The sequence below is a fragment of the Cupressus sempervirens genome, chromosome 9 (genome assembly GCF_028749045.1).
Source record: "Cupressus sempervirens isolate cs-2001-9-10 chromosome 9, ASM2874904v1, whole genome shotgun sequence".
In the NCBI taxonomy this organism is placed as follows: Eukaryota; Viridiplantae; Streptophyta; class Pinopsida; order Cupressales; family Cupressaceae; genus Cupressus; species Cupressus sempervirens.
The window spans coordinates 506,675,921-506,703,392 of NC_143126.1; the positions used below are offsets into that span (position 1 = coordinate 506,675,921).

The window sequence follows — 27,472 nt, forward strand, 5'->3', positions numbered from 1 at the left end:
AGTCTAAGAGGGACAACTTGGACATAACTGAAATTTAAATAAAGATACAACTGAAAGAGAACAACAGAATACTAGCAAGGTTCAGATTACACCATGTCAAGTGAAGTAGAATCTGATCTATTCTATGTGTTGTTCTGCATTTTGTCAGTACAAAATGTAGGTAACAACACAAGACTTTTTCCACTAAGTTTCACATTTCTCTAAGATAGTTCACTATTTATTTGGCTAACATTGATCAACCAATCGTTGCCAATTCAAATAATGAATCCTTCTACTTAAGGCTTTCGTCAAGTCCTTTTCGTTTTTTCATTTTGTTAGCCTATGCTTTATTTTTGAGGCCTTCAAAGTCCCTTTTTGTGTTTTTGATTGTTAGTTTAGATTGCTTTAGTTTTTTTGGTTAGTTCAATCTCTTGCTTTCGGTTTTCCCTTTGATTCAGTATATCTTAGGGTTTAATTGGGCTTGTTAGTCAAAAGATATGACCATTTAAGTGTTCAAAAAGTGGACTCTCCAAGCTCAACTGCATATTTAAAAATATGGATGTTATATTCTAATGTTGAGTTTCACTTTTTGAAAAATATAACTTAAATTCACTTTATGTTATGTTTTAAAGTTACTTTATGACTTAAATTTATCACTTAAGTCAGTATAGTGCACTATATGTTATATTTGATGTTGAGTTGCCTTTTGAATTTTCACTTAAGTGACTATAGTGCACTATATAGTCTAATTTAATGTTGAGATTTCGCTGTAACATGGGGACTTACACCTACCTCTTAAACGTCAAAGTACCCATCCCCGAGACGTCCCCATACCAGGTACTTGAGCACCAAAGTACCCCAATCTCCGCCATTCTGCAACCATGCCGCTGCTAGGATGGGTACTTGAATATCTATTTGAAATTTGATTTTTGAATGTTACTATTGGGTATGTAATATGCTACTATGTTGAATGTTCAATGGTTCTAGTTCATGTTGCAATTTTTGTATGTTCAAGTATTTTAATTTGGTATGTTCTACTAATGTTGTATGCTATAGAACACCCCCCCTACCCTGTTCTCCCCTTGTTGTAGTCCCTTGGTCGTTCTCCTGTTCAAGAAATCTGAAGTTTTTTCACATACATAAATATGGAACATAAATGATAAATCCATCACATACATAACTATGTTACACGTAAAATGTAAATTGTAGGCTGTAGCTGAAGTAAATAGAAATTATATGATCATAATGATTCAAAGTTGAAACACACAAATATCCTTGCTCTGAATGGTTCCATAAATGGCACTTTTGAAATATTAGATACACAATAAATTACTTGACATTCTTATTACTTTGTTGACGCAGCAAGTTTGACTTTTATCGCTGCATAGGCATATACACACAACAACTCGAGTCTTTTTATTGCTGTTGATCAAACTTTGGAGATTTTATTGTTTTCGTTGATTCCTTCTTAACTTTTATTGCCACATCCTTAGGTTTATCAGGTTCCATATGTATGTCTTTGCCTGTATATTGAATTGTTCATACTAATCATTGAATATCTTACTAATTTCATCTTATTTTATTCCATATTAATAGTGCAAAACTGGTTGTTGTACATGGCATGATGTGTATCTAGTATTATGCTTTTCCACTAATACTTCATGATATGCTGACTGGAATATTTGTCTTGCTATAATATTTTTATTGTGTACATGATATCCTTCAACGCTTCTTTAATACTGGGCAATATTCCATCACCCATATGCTTACAAAAAGAATGCAAGACATATACCTTCAGCGTTGCATTTACTAGTTATGAGTCTCAAGCAATGAAGTTCCTGTTCTGGATCTGGTAAGTAAAGTATATATTATTATATAGTAATATAGTATGAACTAGTACCAGTTTGAGGTCCAATTCGTCCAAAATTCACCTAGGGTTCAAAAATATTTGGTGCATCAACGACTCCTTGTTTTTCCTATAAGATGTTATATGTACGCATCCTAGGTTCCATCTTTGAGATAGAGTATGTTTAACTGCACAAAATGGACCAGACTAGATCATGAATGTGGAGATGATGAGCTTCTCCAGTGGTAGACATGAACAAAATAAATCCATCATTGACAGATAGAACAATGTTGCAGGTATAACTTCTTTTATAAAATGATACACTTCTTTCCAAGCGCTTGTTGTATGCCTATTGTAATAAGCAGGGCTTTTGACAAAGGAGCTCTCTTGTTTGTATTCAACTTGTCTAGCAAGGCCTAAGATATGCCAATTAACTAGACAATGCTTTGTAATGATGCTATGATTACAACTACAAGTTTAAAGTTTATGGTTTTTTTGTTGTTTGAATGATTAAATCATATGATTTTATGATACTATGTGACAATCTAATTTTAACTTATGCTCCTTCATATATATATATATATGTATATAAATTTTTTACATGTTTTGGTACAAATGAATCCAAAACCCTTTCCAAAACTTTTTTGTACCAGGGAACCGCTTCTTCAAACTTGTATTTCGAATTGAACTTGAACCAATAACTAAGGCTTTTCCATTAATTCGCAGCCTCCAAAAGTGTTCAGTAAGTATCTAATCCATGCTTCAAACACCCATCTCTCATGGATCCTCATTGAAACTTAAATACTAGAATTTTCAAGGATTCAATCTCATTGGAAGGTGTTTTCATCTTCCTATTGTGATGCACTCTTCAAGATATGTCAGAACTCCCTCAAGGAATATAGACATCCCGTCAAGAAGATATGCTTCAAAACTAAGGAAGCAATAATTCATTTGGTCTCTACTTTCCCAGTGGTTGGCCTTGAATTTGAGTTCGTGTGGGAATGAGCCAAAGCACTTTGATTTGGAAAAAAAAATAAAATTAGGTAAAGATGTTGATGGGAAAGTTATTTTGGGTTTACATCTATAGGTCATTGAGAAGGTTTTCAGAGTGTAGAACGTTTCAATTTGACAAAGAAGAATTCACAACAGTTGTGGAATGAGGAAAAGCTTGATTACATCAAGTTTTCAAATGACAATTGGCAATTCATCAAAGAGAATAGTCGCCTTGAATACTTGGACTTGGAATCCGACAATCATCCACAGTTGCATCACCAAGTACAAACCCTTTGCTGATAGTCGACATGATTGATTCAACAGTTTCAACTTTTTCTTCAAGAGCATTTTTTAGTTTTGTAGTTGCAGAAGATAGATTTCATGTAATTGCAATTGCATGTAATTCAATTACAAAGACCTTCAGTACATGTAATTTAATAAATCTTCTTTCTTAGTTTTACCGGGTCAAAGTGGTTGAGTTGCTCCCACTTTTTCCTTGTCCTTTCTCTCACTTCTTTTCCTATATAAGAAGTGCTCCTCTCATTGTGAAAATCATCTTTTCTTGTATGCAAGAAAGCTTTGCAAAGCTTGTGCAAGCATAACTTTGATTATGTAGTACCAATTTGGAAGAAAGGTCAATAAAAAGAAGCAAATGGATACAAAGCTTTGACTTGAAGCAATTGTGATAGCACAAATTGGAAGCTTTGACTATAATTTGTGTATTGTCTTTGATTCACATTTTATTGTATGTTTAAATAATAGATCATAATGAGTTAAGAAATAATTGGAGCTGAAGCTTTGATTGGGAGTGATTGTGGTGATATATAGACTAGAAACTTCGACTGTAGCTTGTATTATTATCTCAAATTCACAAAAAATAGTTGAGAATTTTCCTACTTTTGGAAGTCTTTGCGCCCCAATGGTAGGGGTTTTTCTTATAGAATAGATTAAAACTAAAAATAAGTTATAGAATAGAAATCATCTATTTCTGGAAGTCTTTGTGCCCCAATGATGGTGATTTTTCTTATAAATTAGACAAACAAGACCTAGAGCCAAACCTGTACACTTTCAATCAGCCTTTGAGTTGGTGTTGGTTTATCAGTATCACCGTTTTCAGCTATTAGATAGAAGTGTAGTTTAGAGACTTAATCTTGCTCATTATTCGCTCTGTAGGTAAGTGGATTCTTTCTTGAAAGCTAAGAGGAAATAATATTGGTAACACTCCTTTCAAAGATCTCTCATCTTCTTGCTTAGCTTGATTTGATCTAGGGAACGGTGAGAAGGGGGAGCCTTCCCTTAAAAGTAGGAGAGACTCTGTCTCATATGTTGTGGCTGGTCTACCTACTTTGCGATTGAATCTACACAAACTTTTGGTTGCAAAATATCCACCCAACACCATGCAAGTCTTGGCATTTAGAGGAGAGGAAAAGCATTGGCAAAGGCTTAACCTCACAACCATAGACCTAATGTAATCCCCACTCATTCTCAACTGAGAATGGTCCTACTCTGCATGGGATCAGGCACGTTTACACCATCTCGTCCTGCCAACTATGCATCCTGGTGTTAGATTTGTCAACCACATAGCCGGCTAGACTATGGAACCCTCTTAACAAACCATCCATCCGACTATGAGTTATCTCGACCTCTAGTGATCATAGCAGCATCATTCACCACTAACCTACCTTGATTAGGGATTTTCAGAGGACACTATATACTAGATCACCCAGTGCTCGACTTGATAGCTATAACTAATACCCAATTCCTGCCATGAGCTAACTAGATTACTACAGTTTGTAATTCATCATAATTCTGATACATCTTTCTATTTTTTGCAGGTTATTCACCTTGTTCAATTCATATGGACTATACCACTCATCTCAGCCATTGTTGGCTGATCATAACTGGTGTAAACCTTCTAGCTTACATTATATTTGTTTAATGATATAAAATATTATCTTTTGCCTTCAATTAATTTTCTGAACGAAGGAAAAGAAGAGTTGTGATTTCTACACAACTAGACACTTTTCAGCCCAAATATAGGCTTCCACAAACTCAAAGACATATGAAATTGATGTCACTAGAATTGGAAGCACACAACATGTTCAAGATTCTTGTCATCAAAATACATAAGCTTTAGAAAAGAAAATATTGTAAAACAAAGACTTATTGTAAGCTCATGGTTCTTGGCATGATTGATATAGCAGTCCTACTCCAGTACAAACGAACTTAGATATATCAATACAGGGTCTGACTGGACCACCTTGAGAAATTTTTGAACAATAATCTATTATTTGTTAACATGGAAATAACATGAACAATTAGGAAAAATGACCTGATAAGGGGCTTTGAAGTATGAAGTATTCTTTATTTGTTTAAATTGTAATTTATTATAATTATTACTCGATCATCTTGATATATTTAATATTTATTTTAATGTATTTTCTTTTAGTTAATTATGAATATGAATATCACCATTACATTCTATTGTTAGAAGGGATATTACATGCAACCTCCTAGTTAGGCATTGCATGTAGTTGGAAATCATTTCCACATTTTGTGAATGTGTGGTTGTGTCTTGTTTGTTTGTGGGATGGAATGATGCTCAAATTTCTTAGAACTTTGAAATGGAGGTTTGTTCTCATTTTGTTCTTACTGGTTTATGAGAGATGGGGTTAGTTGGCCAAAACCCTTCCAACATGGTTAGAGGAAGCTCAATCCTCATCATAATCATTGTGATGTAGCTATTCAATAGCATAAATATTCTTGCTCATATAGTCAGTCATTGTACATTTATGACACTTTCTTTTGTTGCGTTGTTTCACAGTGATACTAGTGCATGTGTGCATTGTGACACATTTGTGTTGGAAAAGTAATTTGATGTTTTTTTGTGTATTCATTAACCATCAATGCATAGGAAAAAGTCTGGGGCATTACAACTTCACTAGCTTCTTCCTCTTGAACGTATAGTTTATTTGGGTCATCCAATGATTTATGTGTTTTTTCTTTAAATTAGGAATTTATTTGTGCTGTTGATTTATGTAGGTGCTTATTGGTTAAGTTGGATATATTTGATTGAGCTCATACAAAACCTTGAGTTTTTGATGAAAGATAGTTTTATTGCACATGTTGGCATTCCTTCCCAATTCACTGCAATTAAATAGTCTACTTTTGACATAAAAAGGATAATGCCAAATATTAATCTGTCATTTTATTTAGCTATATCTTCCAATCATTGCAAACTTCACCAAGGAGAGCATCATATATTTGCTCCCAATTTTGGCATCTCTGTTTAATTCAATGCTTCATCATAGCAAGTTGCTAGTTTTTCAATGAACTCGTATCTTTTTCGCACTTGGTGAGTAGGTGTCTAGATGATTAGAGAACTGAATGTGTACTTTGTTGCTCCCCTCACATGGACTTTCACAACTGCAACCATTAGTTCCTGTGTCAAAAAGTTGGGAATATTGAATGTTTCTCCTAGTGGAAATCTACTGGTTGTGTAAACCCTCTATCATTAATGAAGTGATTTGTTCTTCACTGCAAAACCCATGCCACCGAAAGATGAGCTGGTACCCTTATCTTTGGGGTTATAATTCCTTTGATCCTCCTCATTCCTTTATCTTCTCCGAGTTTCTTTATCTTAGCAATTTTATTGATGTCTAAACTATGACACTAAATTACTATTGGTTAGTTATATGGAATTTCAGTTTTTGTATGCATTGTCCTCACCATTTTGAGTGATGTTTTTCAGCAACTCGTAATTTTTCACAAGAAGCATGATGCCCAGGAAAAACTCTTTTGACAGAAACAATTTCTCATAATATTGAAGCATTTAATGATAATATTTCTTGAAAAATACAGTTCTCCAACTCAAAAATAATAATATTTAGATTCATCTTTTTTTTTGTGGTCATGAATTGTTTTTGCTATCCTTTAGGAGAAACGCATGCAAATAAATAAAGTACTTTCATAATTAAAATTTTGCTTGCTTGATGGTATTTGAGTTGCTTGATTACAACTTACTAGTTGAAGTCCCATTCATTATCATCATCTCTTATGCATTTTTCCTGCTCTCTGTTTGCAAAATATAGCTTCAAATGATGATGAATCCATGAAAAATATTGTATTTTGTCTTTTTGACAATAACTTGAATCACTAAACTCAGTATTTTAGTTTTCTTTAGTCTGCTGAAATTCAGTAGTTTGTTGGTCCATTTGCATGGAAGTTTTCATTTGTGCAATTATTTTTGCTGTTGGTTTATGTTTATCCATTGGTATAGAATTTAAAATCCCACTGGTTGAGTTTTTTTGTTGAGGAAAGCATGGATATGAAATGGATCTAGTAATAATTGATGTATGTTTCTTTGACAGAACCTGGCAGATATTATACCAAAAGAGACGCTTTTGTGGAAACTCAAGTTACTGAGATCAGCTGCACTCTATTCCAATTCCCGCCTTCATGCTGTCAAAGCTGAAGTCTTGTTGCTTGCAAGGTTTTCTTTTGCACATCTTTGTGGAAATAGATGTCATCTTCATAATATAAAAGAAACAAGGGATGTTTATAAAATTCATTTAAGGTTTATAATTGGTGCAAATAAGTTGTTCTAGGAACCCCCAGTGAGTTCGAACTTCAAACTTGAATGTTTGACATTTTGTCAAACATTTTGCATGAAAAAATGAGTAAGTTGGTTTTGCCAATATCTGATTTTCAATGAAATAAACTTGCAAACAACATTATAACATCATTCCAAATTAGCTTAATATTTAACATGGCATTTTCGTCATATAGTTTGCATGCAACCATCTATTGCAACTAATAATGGATTTTTCTTATTGCAATTCAAACATTTGAGTTTTATTTTCAACAATGATCAATGCGTAAAAATATAACCTTATTTGCCATAATAAGAACCTGAAATCTGAATTTGTGACGATTATAGACTTTTCTGATTTGAGTCACAGCTTTCAGGAAATAGAGACTCCCTTGCAGCGAAGCTTGAGACAAATAACAATGGCACTCTGAAATCAGTATGTGCCTCACCACCAACTCTGCCCAGAATTCAAACGCAGCGCTTGAGGTTACTGGCAGCTACCTGCAGATGGAAAACCACCGCCCAAACCCTCAGGCACTGACCTTTAATTGAGAACGCACGCCCACAATGATTGCCGTTTCCTGTAGGTAAATGGAAACCACCAGAACTCCAAATACAGACCTTAATGAAGGCTGCGATCTGCACATAAATTATCCTCTGAACTCTGCTATCAATCACTGGGATACAATGCTGATCATTCCCTTCAATTCAAACACCATATGAAGCTCACACATGACCACCGTATGCTGCCGTTGTTTGCGCAATTCACCTGGTGTTTAACAGGTTCAAAGTGCCACGAATTCTTGAAGACAATCTCAGATCAAACCCTCACCAAATACCTTCAGTGAAGAAATGAAATTCACAAAAAACAAGAGATGGTTTGATTTCTTCATGAAAGCCATTATATCTACTCCAACCCTGTTGAACGAGAGGTTTGCATAACTTAAATGCACTTTGGCAATATGAAGCAACCAAATTTTGAATATTCAAAATAATACAAACAATAACCTTCCTACTTAATAGTGGTGCCATAACATAAGCTCATTAGTTAACATTAATGGCTTGGATATTTAATAATATAGTTTTTTAAAATCATATTAGTATTTAAGTTAAACTTAATTAATCGTCACCAAATTTTTAATTAATTCAAAGCAACAAATGACCAAGTCAACTCCACAACTTCCTGTTAGAGCTTGTGCTAGAATGTCCTGCCACAAATAGTATTTGACCGCGAGTAGACTTACTATAAATAGTAAGTCCCTGAAAACGAGCTATGCTAATACCAGCCAATCTTTGCACTATCACTAAACTGTTTAGGTGTCCTGCCAAAAATAGTAACTTGACTTTGCTAAGATGATCACTTAATATAAAAAGTAAGTGCACCAGTCTGACCCAAACAAGGAACAATCTTGAACAAGGCTAGACAATTGCCACCTGAAATCCTTCGTGATGCCCAAACTGGACCCTCTAATCCACCATAATAGTCTGCGAGGGTCAAATAATAGGCTAATCCCTCAAACTTAGATGCTCACAAAAATGGGGACAATATAGTTGTTTTCAAATTACTTTAGCATTTCTTTAATTGGATATGTGGCTTTAAGAATTTATGGATTCTACATAATGTGTACTATGCTTATATCTGAATATTAGACTCCATAAAGGTCATCCACTTCTTCAGTGCTTAAATGGAATATAATTTTCATGATGGATGCTCATACTTTAATAGAGAAACCAACAAAAAGAATGCTCAACACACTGGCTCTCTTGACCACTAAAGAAACACACCCTTCAGTGAAAGTTGCAATGCAAAAATGTAACGAACCTAGAACCATACCTAAGCAAAGAAGGGGAAAGAATGACATTGTAATAATTATGCTAAAATGAAATATATGAACCAAGGAACCTTTATATTGTTTAAGATCATCAATGGCATTATGTTTTGGCTCTTTGGCTAAATTATATAGGGTCTATTGTTGAGATGTTGGCATTGTTGTCATTGATGTCAAAATATATGTACCTAATGGTTGTGCTCGGGCTGTTGTACAATTGTTGTCGGTAAATGTAGAGTGTAGCCGACGGATAGAGTAGTATCCGAACGGGCGCGTGACACTTTAGTCACCCCTTCGGAAAGGTATATGTACACGTTCGAGATGGACTTTGGAATCATCATTGATCATGGTAGTCATTATAATTGGATTGTAATCAGCAAGTGCATACATGAATAAAGAGTATCTGTTCTGAATTGAGTCGTGTTATACATGTATTAAACTTCTTACCCTGTACGGTAAACATTTGGCATCGTTGCCAGATGTACCTGGAATGAAGGAATGATATGAAGATTAATGCCGAATTTGCCAAACAAGGATCAGAACAAGGTAAAAGATAAAAATGAACTAAGTATAGCAAAAGAAATTTTAATTTTAACACAGCAAGCAGAACGCAGATAGAGACTTCAGTAGATTGCCGAGGGGCACCGAAGGGGTGAAGAGGCACAGATGGAGGGAGTGCACTCACCTAGTAGGTTGAGGAGTGCCGAGGAATTGCTGGAAGAAACTCGACAACGCTTGAATTTGGTGGAGGAAACAAGGGAAGAATTCCTTAACCTGTATACGCCGAGGGGAGAGTGTTCGAACGGAAGGGAAGCAACTCGCACGGCTCGAAGTGTCGAGGGAGCACGGGCGTGGAGTGATCTCTTCATTCCTGATACATCGGACGAACAGATACAAGCAGAGAATAGAACGTCACTTGAAGACTTCTCACCAGACAATGCAGTTGTTGGAAACAAGACTGTTGTCCCGAACAGTGCGGAAGTCCAGAACGGCGCGGTAGTCCAGAATAGCGCGAGAGCACAGAACAACGCGGGAGTCCAGAACAGCGCGGGAGCTCAGAATAGCGCGGGTACACAAGTACCTCAGAATCAAAGGAAAGTAACAATGGTAGGCTCTAAAGAAAAGTTACCCAAGTTTCACGGTGATGGTTCAGCAGACCCTATCAGACATTGTAAAATGTGTGAAACCATATGGATGACAAATGGTGTGACGGATGAGGATGATTGGGTAAGACAATTTCCAGCGACCCTACGGGGTGTGGCGATAGATTGGTTTACTGGCACTAGTCCTCAGAAACTTAATACATGGGAGAATGTTAAAAAAAGATTTATAGCAAAATTCAGATTGCTCTGAGATGATAATGAAATAGTGGCAGAGATATATAGCACGAAACAAGGAAATAATGAGACAGTCCGAACTCATGCCAAGCGACTGAAAGAATTGATCGGAAAGATGGAGAGTCAACCAGCGGATGGGTTGAAAAAACGGTGGTTCGTGGAGGGGCTACGACCGACTCTTAAAAAGAAAATGAAGATTATACCATTGGCATCGTACACTGATGCGTATACTTGTGCCATGGATTTGGAAAGCAAATAGAAGACGAGTAAGAAGAAGAAGCATAAATCCTCTGATTCAGACGATTCATCCTCAGAAAGTAGTAGTAGTGATGAGGAATCGAACAAGCAGGTGAAAGCACTACAGAAAGATATGCTTCAGATGATGAAAGAATTCAAAAATTTGAAAAAGAATCCGGATACAGTAAAGGGAGAACTGTGGTGCATAGATTGCAAGGAGGACGGCCATACAAAGGGTTCATGCTCGAAGAAGCAGTTTTGTGACATCTGCCAGGTGGCGGGGCATCCCCTGAAAGAGTGCCCGTTTAACTTGAAAGCAAAAGGACACCAGCCGGTGTTACTAATGCAAGAAGCATCGAACAATAACAATAACACGGGCAATGACGCAACTTCAGGTGGATATCGAAATAATAATAAACGCGGAAGGGGTGGAAACAATAACAATAACAATCGAGGCTGGAGTAGAATACAATATGATGCGAGTGGATAGCTGATGATATAGTGCCGGGCATGTAATCTTTGGGGTCACTTTGCGAGGGACTGTACTACAAAGGAGACACCACAGCTACTGTGTAGATGGTGTGGTCTAGGGGACCATGAAGATTCAAAATGTCCAAAGCAAGGCGTAAATTTATTAAGTATTGAAACAAGTAATGAGAACGTGTTGGCACACACGCAGGAGCAGGCGAGGAAGGCAAAATATCCGAATGCGGAAGAAGAAAAGGAGAGGTTACAAAATGTCCGAACAGAGATAGAGAAGCAGATGAAAGCAGAGAAGTCACAAGTAAAAGACACTGTTGAAACTTCGAAAAGAAACTTGGCGGAACAAAACATGGTGAAACAAATAATGCAAACGGAAGTGCCAATTAAATTAAATGATCTTCTCACCATGCCACAGTTGCGTATGGCTATTATAAATATGACACCGTCCTCGAGAGTGACGGAGGAAGCAAAGGATAGTAAGAAAACAACCATGGCAGCAACAATAGACTCGATGTTATTAGCACTTATGACAGGTAGACACCCAACAGTGGTGGAGATGGGCATTTTGGGTACGGTGCTAACAGATACAATAGTAGATGGAGGATCGGGAATGAACGTGCTGCCGGAAGATATTTGGAAAAAACTTGGACAACCAACACTATGGCCACCCACCTTTTAGTTACTTACAGCAGATCAACATGGGATAAAACCCTTGGGTACTTTGATGGCACAGCCGGTAACAATTGGGACACAACCATTTTTACTGGATTTTGTAGTCATTCCACTAAAGAGAAGAGGGTACGACGCCATCCTAGGACGGGGTTGGCTAGTGCAAGCTAAGGTAAAGCATGACTGGAAAAGGAACACCTTGTCCATGGAGAAAGGAGGTAGGAGATTTATAATTGATTTGCATACACAGATGGTAGGAGAAGAAGTAGCGTCCTCGGACTCTGAAGGCGAAGGCGAGAGTGACGATGAAGGGAAAAAGAGGATGGAACCAGATGAAGAATGGGTGCTAAGATTAGAAGGAGGGTCAATTGATGATGACTTAGATTCCGTGAATGGACTGCTACATTGGCAAATGGAAGATTATGAGGTCTTTCCGAGCTGCAATAGTTTGAGTGTCGAGGAAGAAAGAGAAGGCCATGAGTTTCCAAAGGAGTATAGTGAACTGAAGGAGGGAGAAGCGCAGGTGGATGAAACACCTGCCCATATGTTCAGTAAAGAAAAACTAATAAAGTATGAAGAGCCGACAGTGAAAACAATGAACTTGGGTGATGAGGAAAATCCGAAGAACATTCTTGTAGGAGATGATTGGAACCCAGTACTGAAGGCGGCATCATTCAAAATAGTCATGGAGTATAAAGATGTTTTTGCTTGGATGTATAAGGACTTAAAAGGAGTACCACCAGAACTGTGTCCATCGGATACCACTAATCGAAGGCGTGGTACCAGTACGGAAGCGACCATATCGAATGAACAAAAACTATGCAGCGTGGGTCACGGAAGAGATTGATAGGATGCTAGAGGCAGGTATCATTTTTAAAGTCCAGACAAGTGAGTGGGTATCACCGATCGTGATATCCTTGAACAAAGATATGACACATATAAGAATATGTGTGGATTTTTGATGCCTAAATGTCGTGACAATTAAAGACCCGTTCCCGATACCGTTTACAGATAGCATTTTGGAGGAAGTGGTGGGGCATGAAATTTACTCATTCATGGACGGATTCTTAGGGTATAATCAAATATCCATCGCTAAGGAGGATAAATTAAAAATGACATTCATCGTCGAGGATGGGGTATATACATACAACAGGATGCTGTTCGGATCATGTAATGGTCCGGTGACCTTCCAAAGGATTATCTTGTGTATATTTGATAAGATGTCTATTGGAAATTTTTAGGCATTTTTAAATGACTGGTCGATTTTTAGCACAGAAGACAAACACATAACGACATTAGGGGAGTGTATGGAAAGGTGCAGGCGAGCAAGATTAGCGTTGAACCCGAAGAAATGTAGGTTCATGGTGCCACAGGGGAAGCTGCTCAGACATATAGTTTGTAAAGAAGGATTGAAGATGGATCCAGACAAGGTCCGCATAATCTTAGAGATGCCACCCTCGACGGATGTGTCGGAAATGAAGTCATTTTTGGGGCACATCGGTTGCTACCGAAGGTTTATTAAAAATTATGCAAAATTAGCTTATCTGCTGGACAAACTCACCTGCAAGGGTGAATCTTACAGATGGGAGACTGAGCAAAATGAAGCCTTTGAGGGATTGAAGACAAGGTTGGCTATGGCTCCGATTTTGGCTTATCCAAATTGGGATAAAGAATTTCATGTCCATGTAGATGCCTCAAATTATGCCATCGAAGCAACACTAGCGCAGACGGGTGACCACAGGTTGGACCATCCATTGTACTTTGCAAGCAGATTGTTGTTGAAGGTGGAGAGAAATTACAGTACTATGGAGCGAGAGGTGTTAGGGACGGTATATGCAGTATAGAAATTTCGACACTACTTGTTGGCTACTCCATTTGTGTTCTACGTAGATCATCAGGCGTTACTATACTTGGTCAATAAGCCGATTATTCAAGGAAGAATAAGCCGATGGTTATTATTATAGGAGTTCACATTTAAGATCGTGGTACGGCCAGGGAAGAATCATGTGAGTGTAGATCACCTATCAAGAATAAAATCAGGGGAGCCACCTGAAGGAGTTAATGATGATTTTCCGGATGCGCAACTTTTTCAGGTTACAGTACTACCAGCCTGGTACACATGCATTGGAGAATATCTATCAATGGGGCAGTTTCCAAGCGACATGTCACCAAACGAAAGGCGGAAATTGGTATTAAGAAGCCGGACATTTCAGTTAATCAATGGACTATTGTATAAAATGGGACCGGATCAGATTCTAAGACGGTGCGTCCTCGACAGGGAAATTCCGAAAGTACTGAAGGTGTAATAACCCCAATAGGTTATAACTTCTTCCAACACCATAAATCTTTATACTTCAGTTGTTTGACATTTCGTCAAACACTTTGCAAGCAAGGGTCCTCTGACTGATATAACTTTTTAGATTGCTGCAGTGATTCTTGTTTGGATTTGCCTCAAAGAGAATGCTTACAAAAGACTCCATATTGTCTAAACAATGACCTAACATAAAAAATACAACTAATTTTGGCAATAGTGAATGCATATATGAGTTCTAATCATGAAAATGATCACCTACAACCAACTGGTATTTTAACAAACAGTTGGTATGCAAGCTAATTAGCTGATAAGAAATGATATATTAACGCTCAAAGACAACTATTAATGACCAACAATTGTATCTCCTTAATTGAGAATGAGTGTCCAATACAATATTTATACTAAGTTAGCCAAGACTCTTGGCATTTACAAAGATATCAAAATATGATGATTGTTGGTAACGTAATATGCACCTACAGCTGCCAATAAAAACTAATGCAACACTAAATATCTAACTTCAATACTCCCCTATAGCAGTACGCTAATCACATGCATTATTAAATACGACTAACACCATGGATTGTTGATACCATTGTGAGGAATGTAAAAATGAATGATATATCTATTAATGAATGATAGGTCTGATACGAAATGACAATTACAACAGCACTCTATAGTGAAAGGCAACTATGAAAATACACATCAGACCTGGCATATGAAGTCGCCTTAGAGAATAGATGTATTGCAATACCACTAAATAGAAAATAACCTCCTCAAGTGCCCAAGTCGTGCCTCTCTAGCTGCCGCCCCTGATTGTAGATGGCTGTAATGATTTTCTTTGCTTTTTCGGATTGCTTTTTTTTTTGAATTGCTTTTCCGGACCTGCTTTTTCGGCTTGCTTTTTCGGTTCTGCTTTTTCGGACTGCTTTTTCGGCCTGCTTTTTTCGAACTGCTTTTTTGGCCTGCTTTTTTCGAACTGCTTTTTTGGCCTTCTTTTTCGAACTGCTTTTTCGGCCTGCTTTTTCGAGCTGTCTTTTCGGCCTGCTTTTTGTACTCAAATATTTTTTCTCAATGTAGCACAAATAGAAAACTGAAGTATCTTCCTCCCAGCTGCGATAATTCAAGTGATATTTTACACCCTCAAAATCGCGTACCAATTGAGAGTTTTCGTTCTCAATGGCCACAAATATTTTTTCTCAATGTAGCACAAATAGAAGATTGAAGTATCTTCCTCCCAGCTGCAATAATTCAAGTGATATTTCACACCCTCAAAATTGCGTACCAATTGAGAGTTTTCGTTCTCAATGGCCAGTTGTGACTATTGCAGAAACCCTAGGCTCCACAATACACATCAACAAACATCAACATCAACAACAACAAATTTGGATGATTAGAATGAAGCCCAGGGTGCCTATTTATTCTTTTTCCTCCACTTTCTCCAGAAGCTTCTAGAACATTATTTTATTTTATCTATTAAGTGACTTTATAAAATATTTTATAATTCAAGTCACTTTATTAAATTAATTAAATATAAAGTTACCTTTTAATATTTATTTATTTGATAACTTTATAAATAATTAACTTAATACCACTTATTTATTTAATTAAAATAATTAATTAGTCATCCTCATAAAATATTCATTATTTTGGACAACCTAATTAATTAAATTAATTAAATCAAATTGCCTCCATAATGGGGACATGACAGTCCGCCCTTTCTGAAATTGCTTGTCCCCAAGCAATGGCTGAACAATAAACCAATCAATCTGCCTGGATCCCAAATGTAGTCATGTACTATACTGCTATCAATCAACACAGGCTCCTGCAATATCCTCTGCAATATAACCAAGAGGAATCCATAATCAAACTGACAATTACAGCTCAACCAAACTCCAAAATCACAACTGCCAGCACAGTAAATACCATCAATGCATCCCACTGGCCTATACGGAATGTACAATTCAACTCTGCAACAATGGTGAACGCTCCCGAATGAAACTGTACCAAGTATGGAGAATCCACACACTGTACAACTCCTACAGTCAACAAAACTCTGCAGATCACCGACCACTGTCTCATAACCATAACTCCCATGCACTGCTGATGGTGAAATGACATCACAAGATAAACAGCAAGAAATGGAACTCAAACCAAATTTGCCTGCCATCAACTCCTCAACACAAGGATCAAATGCTAACTGATGTACATACCCTGCAGTATAATGTTGATAAAAAGAACCAACCTCAGTCAACAACTCACTATGAACAAGTGATACAACCCACTGTGATTGATCACCAGCTAAGTCAGCAGATGTCATAGACAAAGGAGTAGAATCAATAACAAAAACCGCTGAAGCATCACTCCCAAATTCTTGCTCTAAGTCATGTATTATCAAGTTGTCAACCACAGAATCTATTGCCGTGTCATGCCCATCACAACTCTCATCCTGAGGCGTCAAACCGTCCCATAACTGATGACAAGCACTAGGAACCAAAGTACATCTCTGTATCATCATCTCATCAAAGGTAAATTGATGAGCATACCTCACAGTGTAATGCCGATAGAATGCGCCAATCTCAATCAATGGCTCAAACTGCAATCCAGATGAAACTAACTGCAATCGATCATTAACCAAGTTGGAATTGACTACTACCTCCGAAGACATCGCCAAGGGAGTAGTATTACTAGCAGGAACCATGCCAACTACCGGCTCACCAACATCACACATGATCTTTGATACAACATCTCTAGTCTCTGTGCCATCAGTACTAGAGGCCACCACCATATCAGGCATACCACAACAATCTGCTGCAGCACCCAACTCAACTGAACCTAACTCTAGTGGGAACGAACCCGATATGCCAATGTTAGTATCAAGGATGGATGCATCCCGATCTCCACTGTCTCTGACAATCTCGACCATAGACATTCTCGGATCACCAGACACCACAGCTTGTGACTGTACAGAATTTGGTAAAGACTGCAGTCGCTCTAACTCCACGGTCACCTTAGCCAAATGAAACTGTGACTCCTCGAAAGCCAACTGTGTATTCTCAAGAATCTCAGAAGTCACCTCGAGCTGCTGAGTAAGCTCACTCACCTCAACTTCCTTGGCCAACAATGCATCGTATGCTGTACTCCCCCACTCCATAAGATAATCTCTGTCGGCTACCAACTTCATATAATTTTGTCTCAGAATTCGAATAGCCTCCCATAAAGAGTGGATCTCTATCAAGGAAAGATAACTGCCTCCCTACTCATCATTTGTAGGAGAACCCCATCCATAAACTGCTAACAATTGACGAGCAACATCGAAATGCTGGCAAGCGATAGCAATGTCTCGGTCACTAACTCTCAACTGACTAGACACATGATGGTACTAGCTAGACTGTCTCCTACAAACCTCCTCTGACACACTGTCTAAGGGAGTATCCTCAAAGTTACTGGTCTCTAGAGTATTACCAACCATATCCTGCGAATCAACTCCAAAGCTCATATCAACATACGGAGTATCAAAAACTGTAGCACTGCTGTCCAACTCCTTTGTACCAAAAGAAACTGCCAAGGAAGCTAAGTCTTCAAAACTACCCATTGCATCCTCCTGGATGTCATCAAGGCCAATATGATCTTGGGACTCATCTATACACACTGCCAAATATGAAAGATCATCAACACATTCTAGGAAGAATGGTCGACTGTATATATGAACAAAGCCCAACACCGATGTATAAAAACTAATACCAACATCGGACAAGCTGTTGGCACAAGAAAAGACAACACCGTGCAATCTGCTAATCAAATCCATGATAGCACCCAAACAATCATTGCTACCAAAAAGTGTTAAAGATCTCCAGTCGACTAAATCCCAAACGCCAATATAACAATCTCGAATCCATATCCGTAAACTAGAATCAGCTGGTAACTCAAGCAAACTCCTCACCTGAGTAATATGACTAATACCAACTAACTCCACATACCTATCTGACATTTTCCCTATATCCTGAATGTGAATGCAAGATGAACTCACAACATTATCAACGACCACATATGATCCGCCTGCCACAGAAAACTGAGTATTGGGAGTGCAAAATGAAACTAAGCTCAGCTCCATGCCATGCTCATTCCCATGTCTCTCCCAGTCTTGTAATGCAAATGGAGTATTCATCCAAGAAGCTCGAATGTCCTCAAGCTCGCGACAAAGCCTGTCAACTTCCTCCTCCTTTCTCCTCAAGGCATCTGAATAGTCTCTGACAAGGCTAAGAAGATGGTCACGATCTGATAGAAGATGTAAATATCTCAACTTCATCGTTCCCATTCCTTCTCTAATCACCTGTAAGTCAACACAAGAAGACTTTGCCTGAACTCCCTTATGTCTACCTTGTAACTGAATCATCCGGGTGTGATAATCTATCATATCCCGCATCCTGTCATGATGAGATAATGAAGTCACAATACTATCTTTGCTCACCTTCAGCTGGCTGGACAAATCATGTGAAGTACTACCAGCCTCAACCTCATGTGATGAAGCATCTAATTGTGCTTGGTACTCTCTCTCAGCAAAGTCATGAATGCTCAATGTCTGCTCATCTCTGCCAGGTATCTCACCATCATGCACAACAACATCCTCATAATCATCATCTGAACCCACTACGTTGTAGTCACTGCCTGTTGGAACTAAACCATCCCGAGTACCTGTGACATCACCCTCTGACGACCTGTATACAATTGTCTCAACTTGAGTATCAAGTTGACCGTTACTATCAATCTGCATAATATCCATTCCCACTACCTTCTGAAGTATTGTGTGCCCAACATCTTCCTCCAAGCTAGTCCGATTTTTGTCCTCCCTAGATTCGGCTATATGTTGGTCACCAACTGCTGCAAACTCTTTGTAGAGGTTTCTAGATACCTCGCTTGTAGAAACCTCTTGTTCCTCTTTGTCTTTGTTCTGTGATGTAGTCCTTTTAAACATGGAGACCATCAATTCATTCATCTTTTTCTGACTTTCATCCAACCTTTTCAAATTTTGTTTAAGCTTCTTCATATCCTTGTCCCACTGCTTTTGGGTACTTGAAGTAAACATGATTAACTAACTGATTCAATGTCCAATCTACCCAACAGGATGGCAGGTCAATAGCTCTGATACCACTGTAATAACCCCAATAGGTTATAACTTCTTCCAACACCATAAATCTTTATACTTCAGTTGTTTGACATTTTGTCAAACACTTTGCAAGCAAGGGTCCTCTGATCGATATAACTTTTCAGATTGCTGCAGTGATTCTTGTTTGGATTTGCCTCAAACAGAATGCTTACAAAAGATTCCAAATTGTCTAAACAATGACCTAACATAAAAAATGCAACTAATTTTGGCAATAGTGAATGCATATATGAGTTCTAATCATGAAAATGATCACCTACAACCAACTAGTATTTTAACAAACAGTTGGTATGCAAGCTAACTGGCTGATAAGAAATGATATATTAACGCTCAAAGACAACTATTAATGACCAGCAATTGTATCTCCTTAATTGAGAATGAGTGTCCAATACAATATTCATACTAAGTTAGCCAAGACTCTTGGCATTTACAAAGATATCAAAATATGATGATTGCTGGTAAAGTAATATGCACCTACAACTGCCAATGAAAACTAATGCAACACTAAATATCTAACTTCAATACTCCCCTACAGCAGTACGCTAATCACATGCATGATTAAATACAACTAAAGCCATGGATTGTTGATACCATTGTGAGGAATGTAAAAATGAATGATATATCTATTCATGAATGATAGGTCTGATACGAAATGACAATTACAACAGCACTCTATAGTGAAAGGCAACTATGAAAATACACATCAGACCTGGCATATGAAGTCGCCTTAGAGAATAGATGTATTGTAATACCACTAAACAGAAAATAACCTCCTCAAGTGCCCAAGAAATGCCTCTCTAGCTGCCGCCCTTGATTGTAGATGGCTGTAATAATTTTCTTTGCTTTTTCGGATTGCTTTTTTTTTGAATTGCTTTTCCGGACCTGCTTTTTCGGCCTGCTTTTTTGGTTCTGCTTTTTCGGCTTGCTTTTTTCGGACTGCTTTTTCGGCCTGCTTTTTTCGAATTGCTTTTTCGGCCTGCTTTTTCGAACTGCTTTTTCGGCCTGCTTTTTCCAAACTACTTTTTCGGCCTGCTTTTTCGAATTGCTTTTTCGGCCTTCTTTTTGTACTCAAATATTTTTTCTCAATGTAGCACAAATAGAAGACTGAAGTATCTTCCTCCCAGCTGCGATAATTCAAGTGATATTTCACACCCTCAAAATCGCGTACCAATTGAGAGTTTTCGTTCTCAATGGCCACAAATATTTTATCAATGTAGCACAAATAGAAGACTGAAGTATCTTCCTCCCAGCTGCAATAATTCAAGTGATATTTCACACCCTCAAAATTGCATACCAATTGAGAGTTTTCGTTCTCAATGGCTAGTTGTGACTATTGCAGAAACCCTAGGCTCCACAATGCACATCAACAAACATCAACATCAACAACAACAAATCTGGATGATTAGAATGAAGCCCAGGTTGCCTATTTATTCTTTTTCCTCCACTTTCTCCAGAAGCTTTTAGAACATTATTTTATTTTATCTATTAAGTGACTTTATAAAATATTTTATAATTCAAGTCACTTTATTAAATTAATTAAATATAAAGTTACCTTTTAATATTTATTTATTTGATAACTTTATAAATAATTAACTTAATACCACTTATTTATTTAATTAAAATAATTAATTAGTCATCCTCATAAAATATTCATTATTTTGGACAACCTAATTAATTAAATTAATTAAATCAAATTGCCTCCAAAATGGGGACATGACAGAAGGAAGCACACAAAGGCCTGGTGGGAGGACACATGGGGCCGGATACTACTGTGCGCAAGATACTTTTGGCAAGGCTATGGTGGCCGACGGTATACAATGATGCCAGGGAGTGGGTCATTGCGTGCGATACATGCTAGCGGGTCGAGAAACCATTGAAGAGAGATTTTATGCCTCTGAATCCCTCGCATGCACAGGAACTTTTTGAGAGGTGGGGACTTGATTTTATTGGACCGCTAAAGGTGAGTAAAACAAGGTGCCAATACATCGTGGTGGTGATAGAGTACTTAACTAAATGGGTGGAGGCATGTGCGTTACCAAACAATTCTGCAGTCAGCACAGCAAGATTTTTATATGAACAAATTATTACAAGGTACGGGATCCCACTCCAGTTGACAAGTGATCGTGGAGGACATTTTGTTAACCACGTTATCAGAGTGCTCACTATTGATTTCAAAATTTACCATTCATTGTCGAGCCCGTATTATCCAAGGGCTAATGGATAGGTTGAAGCAATGAACAAAATTCTGGTGGGAGTGACTTATAAATCTTGTGCAGTTGAGGGAGAAGACTGGGAAGAGAAGTTACCATCTGCTCTATGGGCGTACCGTACCTCATATAAAGTAACTATAGGACACACCCCGTTCCAGCTAATGTACGGATAGGAGGCAGTGGTGCCGGCAGAATTCATGGTACCAAGTTTAAGGATAGTGATCGAAAATAAACTAGGCGACATGGAGAGCTTACGGGAGACACTGTACAATTTGAACAAACTCGAGGAGTGGCAGTTGCAGGCGTAGTGGGCCATTGAAGTTACGCAAGCAAGAAGGAAGGCGTGGCATGACAAGCACCTAAAACTAAACAACTTTCAACCTAGTCAGTTAGTCCGGAAGTATAATGGAAGGAACAAAATAAGGCTGGGAAAATTTAAAGTTAAATGGGTTGGACCGTACAAGATATGGGAAGTTGGATATAACGGAGCAATTAAATTGTGGACACTAGATGGAAAAGAAATACCAGATGCTGTAAATGGATCAAAGTTGAAAATATACAGGGAAAGGAAGGATCCTCCGTGGGCAAATAAATGAACGAAGAAAAGATGTTTGTAAATAATGTAAATAATGTATATATGTATAATATTAAAATTGAATATAGTTTTAAATGTCAAAGATAAAATGAAGCATAAAGTAAATGTATTAAGAGGAATCAGGAGCAGAAGTCTTCCGTACGGCCTTAGCAAAGACTATATAGAAGGAAAGCAAAAATGATAAAGTAAGTCATACAATAAGAAAAGTCTGGAGAAAAAAAAAAACCTTACGACCTTGAAAAAGCAAAGTGAAAGGAGATAGATGACCGTACGGCTTCCCTAGATAGCCGTACGGCCCCAAAAGAACTTGTGCTAAAAATTGAATAAAGTATTAGATGATGTGTATAAAGTGGAACCACCTTACTGTACCGTATGACAGATAGGACCAAGGCGAAGAGGATAAGTTGTATGAACTCGGGGGAAAAAACTAGACCGAACAGAAGGGATAAAGCAAGGAATAAGCCGTACGGCTGTAGGGAGATAAAAGGAATGTACAAATATAAAGATGAAAACTGTACCACGCATTGAATTGCAAAGCCCGTACGGTGATACCGTACGGTAAAGAGCAGCACATTAGACCACCGTACGGTTGACAACAACAGGTATGAGGCCGTACAAGAGGGTGGAGATAAATACCAAATAAGGTAGAGCTAAATGCTGAGGGAGAACAAACAAAATCCATTTGATTAAACTGGAACACTGTACGGTGAGAGCAATTGAATGAGATAACTCCAGACCGTACATAGCACAAAATAGCATTTAGAACATAGTACGGCGTTAAGAACAGAGGAAGAATGTCACAGTAATCCATCAATGGGTTGAGACAAAGTGACAAGGTAGACAGAAAATCTCTACATATTGATAATTCCAAGATGCATGATAGAGAAAAACATAAAACCCTTTCGGCTATGAACCATCTCAGACCGTACGGATGGCTGGAGAAAATGAGATAAATACTACAAGTAAAAGACCGTACATAGAAAAGGATTGAAGCAGATGAAAATATAGAAGGGTGGATAGCATAAGGACTGAGAAGCATTGAAGCATTGTTAAGAGAGGTAAATTTTTTTTTTAAAGAGCCGTACTGTGGAATTTTTAGAAGCCGTACGATTAAAGGAGTAAGCCGTACTCCGCTGAGGCAAGGAAGCCGTACCATCACCTGGGAGGTTGAATCCAATCAAGCCATACCATAGAAACTATTCACAGAACCTAAAGAAGCCGTACAGTACAGAAGTAAGGACAAGAAAGGAAGTTGTGAAGAGTTGTACGGAGGTAATTGCCAGAACGGTTTTAAGATTCATTCACAAACGACAAAAGAGTGACAGTTATGCAGTCTGTAGGAAAGAGGGCTTGGAAGAGAAAATTAGAAGAAGACACTGCCATGAACAAGAACACGAAGACACTACCATCTGGAATTCGTGTAGCAGGACGGACTTATGTAGGGTCCAGTAGCACAGGTGCAAGTAAGAAGAAAGAAAAGCAAACGAAGTAGCTGGGAGAACTTCCTACAGTACAAAGTATCACATTCAAAGGGTTAAATGGTGCAGAGTGCTGGAAATGGTGGCAGGAGACTCCGGACAACCACCAGGTAAAGGCTAGTATTCAAAGAGCACAGGTGGAATGGGTAGTGCAAATGCCAGTGTTTTGCATCAGAGACTACGAAGGGTTTTTGCGCATTATGATTGAAACGTATGACAAGTTCTCCAGAAGCAGTACCTTCGAATATCTTGGTTGCAAATTAACAGTATCATTCAGATCGACTGATTTTACACGGGTATTTGGCATACAGGGTCATGCTTAGGGTGGGAGAAAAATAGAGAGCAAACCGAAAAAGTTAAGCCGTGAAGTGAAGATGAAGTTGATACAACTTGTGTGCGGAGACCTATTGCAGGTAGAACAGGAGGCTCTTTCAGACACGTCCAAAGGCAGAGGACTAAAGAAATCTAATATCCAGGAGGGGCATTGGCGTTGTTTGATGGACATAGTTAAAAGTCGTCTCACAGGTTCAAGTCGTGCTTCAAATATCTCTTTTCCCCACGTAGCCATGATGAACGGAATTTTGGATGACAGAGTTTATGATTGGGTAGTACTATTGGCCGAGTAGATGTCAGAGTTTATGACATTACAACACAAAACGTTCTATATGCCACATTATGCTATTGGTCTTTTTTTGGATGCGACGATGCAGATGATCCCGAATGATGCACTGGAGGCAAAATCGAGACCACTCACTCCTGGTGAACCACCTATATTGTAGTGGAAGCACTTGGATACTCTCGGCACCAAAACCGTAGGACAGAAGCGACCAAGGCTAGATGGCGGTGACACAAATAGCGGCAAAGAGGAGACATCTTCAGAGGAGAAGGGGTCTGAGGGGGAAGAGGAGGATGACGAAGAGGTAGAAATGATCACGGCTATGCCCTTGAGATTTCCACGGCCTGTGCTTTCGACTACGACACACTTGGTGCTTGTAGGTATACATGGTATCCTAGGGTTTAGACAGATCAGACAGCTGGTAGTGATGACGCCAGTTTCAGCTCAATGCAGCCCACCATAGAGACACGAGCTGTAGCAGAGTCACATTCAACACCGACGGAGATAGTGGCTCCGGAGGCACCGATGGAGACGGCTCGTGAGACTCTACCAGATACAGGAGAGACTGTGGTACCTAACATGGAGATGGAGATAGACACAGAGAAAGGGGTGTTGGAGGTACCCGCAGGCCACAGGCCAGAAGTTGGGGGCATCAGGTGTCCTACTGGATGTAGTAGGATCTGATGCGGTGGTCATAGTAGACACGGCACTGTTGGCATCACCTGAGCAGGACAGCGAGAGAGAGGACCGAACCCAGAGGCTAAGTGCTTTTTTGAGTACAAAGTTCCACCGAACTCCGGCACCTCAAGTGACATACCTGTCGATACCCATGCGGGAAGCAACTTCAGAGAACCAACTATCGGAGGTTGCGTAGGCACAGAGTGAGGGAGTACCGCATAGCGCTGTTGAGCGTATGGCAGATGCAGTGGAGAAGGCTATGGGTACACAACAGGAATGCCCATTAGTATGGGAGATAGTGATGACAGAGGCAATTTTTCTTGATGATGTCGCAGCTCTAGCATCTCGGGCTCGCTAGGTTATAGATTCGGCAAAGACGCAGGCGTTGGAGTCAGTAGGGAAGGAGCTGGAGGGAGTCATATCCTTCATGAGGACGGGATGCCCAACTGCCTTTACAGTTTGTTTTCAAGAGAGGGGATGGCCCGATGTTGAGACCATGGAGATGCGACAAGATTGGTCCATGATGAAGGAACCTAAGATGGAGAGTCGGATTGAGAGATTGATTCAGGAGATAGCGAAGTTACATAGGGAGACGTACTACACTCTTCGGAGGAGTCAGGCGGATCAGGTAGCAGCTGAGAGAGCTCGGGAGGAGTTAGTTGTCAGGTTAGCCTCGGAGAGGGCAGCCTGGGAATCTGAGAGGGCGGCCTGGCAATCCGAGAGGGCAGCCCCTATTAATGGAAAAAGAAAAGATGGCAGCAGAAAAGGAGAAGGAATTGGGAGAAGTCAGAGAGATGATGCAATTAGCCTTAGAGCTCCAGTTGGAAGTGGAAGCAAAGCTGAAGATCAGAAAAGAACAAGTCTACAAGTTAAAGGCAGAGGTGAACGAGTTGCGGACGCGGACGACCACTACGCCTGGGACGCATCCCTTTGTCTAGTACTTATGCATTGGTGTAATTTATTAATGGAATTTTTTAATGAATTTTGTTGTATTGTCGTCCAGAGACGACCTTTCCTTTGGGGGGAGGGATGATGTTGTCGGTAAATGTATAGTGTAGCCGACGGGTAGAGTAGTATCCGAACGGGTGCGTGACGCTTTAGTCACCCCTTCGGAAAGGTATATATACACGTCCGAGATGGACTTTGGAATCATCATTGATCATGGTAGTCATTATAATCGGATTGTAATCAGCAAGTGCATACATGAATAAACTATCTGTTCTGAATTGAGTCGTGTTATACATGTGTTAAACTTCTTACCCTGTACAGTAAACAGCAATATTGATCTATTTGATGTAGTATGTTATAGTAATGAATTGTTTGGATGTTATCTGTGTTCCAGTTGTGGTGGTATTTCTTTTTGGGACTTTTGTGGAGAAAAAATATTGCAAATTGATTAAGATCATACATTTATCATTGTCTTTTATATTCAAAGCCTCTTATAGGTATCTAAGTATCTTTGCAATCTAGACATTCATGCAGCATGTTGGAAGATTTTTCTATGTCCCTTCTATCCAGTTTTGGATAGGTGTTATTCAGCAGTTAATGATGAATTTGATGTAAATCAAGTCTTGACATCCCCATCGGCTTTGGAATATCTCATGTGTTATCTTTCGGTAATGGTGCTATTTAACATGCTTACCTTATGTATGACCTATCATTGGGTCCCAGGGTAATGTGGTGTAGATTTTTCTTATGTGCAACCTATCTTTTGGGTCTAGTGCTAGCGTGCTGAACATTATTGAATATCTCAAGATTCCTTTTTGTACTGATGCCAATATGTTCTGTTAGGGTGACTTATTGGTATTGTTTCACAGATCCGTAGATTTTTGTTATGTGCAACCTGTCTTTTGGGTCTAATGCTAGCATGCTGAACATTATTGAATATCTCAAGATTCCTTTTTGTACTGATGCCGATATGTTCTGTTAGGGTGACTTACTGTTATTGTTTCACACACACACACACACATATATATATTTGCACACACAAAATATCTTTGTAGATCCGAGTAAGAGTATAATGTGATGGTGTGCATATAGCAAAGTTTATGAACGTAAGGTATAGTAACAGCAAGAAGTATTGTAGAGATTGTTGGCAGAAGATATCTAATCGGATCTGCTCAAACAGTTTACATTGTGCTCTTAACTGGAACTAAGTTCTTGCATATGTAGATGCATTATTATGTGTAAGACTTTTTTGTTATTAGTTATTTTGTATGAGGGAAATTATCTCACTGATAGTTAGCCTTATTTGCAGTGAGTACTTTGACGGCGAGACCTTGAAAAAATCACCTTAATCCATTTTTATAGACATGAGAATTAGTTTTTCCTATCTTGGGTTTCCACATTATGGTGTTGATGGTGTATAGTTTATGTGCTTTATGTTTATATTTGTTTTAATTAGCTGAATGGTTTAAGATTGCTCCAGACTAATTTTGTGGAAGCGAGTTTTGCAA

General features: G+C 38.6%; 2 protein-coding genes across 7 annotated transcripts in view; one reads left to right on the plus strand and one right to left on the minus strand.

The window, feature by feature from the left end:
- The window catches only part of LOC149539561 (uncharacterized), a 250,070-nt gene that overhangs the window by 82,000 nt on the left and 140,598 nt on the right, over window positions 1–27,472 (minus strand). Inside the window, exon 5 of one of the 5 annotated variants that reach the window (XM_089800791.1) lies at window positions 7,691–8,327. The exons of the other annotated variants lie outside the window; for them this stretch is intronic. Coding sequence (XP_089656917.1) covers window positions 8,225–8,327 — 103 coding nt within the window. The 3' untranslated portion in view covers window positions 7,691–8,224. Of the gene's footprint in view, window positions 1–7,690; window positions 8,328–27,472 lie in introns of those variants that run through there. 5 annotated transcript variants of the gene reach the window in all.
- The window catches only part of PES1 (Esterase/lipase/thioesterase family protein), a 201,828-nt gene that overhangs the window by 44,672 nt on the left and 129,684 nt on the right, over window positions 1–27,472 (plus strand). For both annotated transcript variants that reach the window (XR_016356257.1, XM_089800790.1), the window contains exon 8: window positions 7,189–7,310. Coding sequence is in view for 1 of the 2 variants with exons in the window: in XM_089800790.1 (XP_089656916.1) it covers window positions 7,189–7,310 (122 nt within the window). In the remaining variant the exon portion in view is untranslated. The remainder of the gene's footprint in view (window positions 1–7,188; window positions 7,311–27,472) is intronic.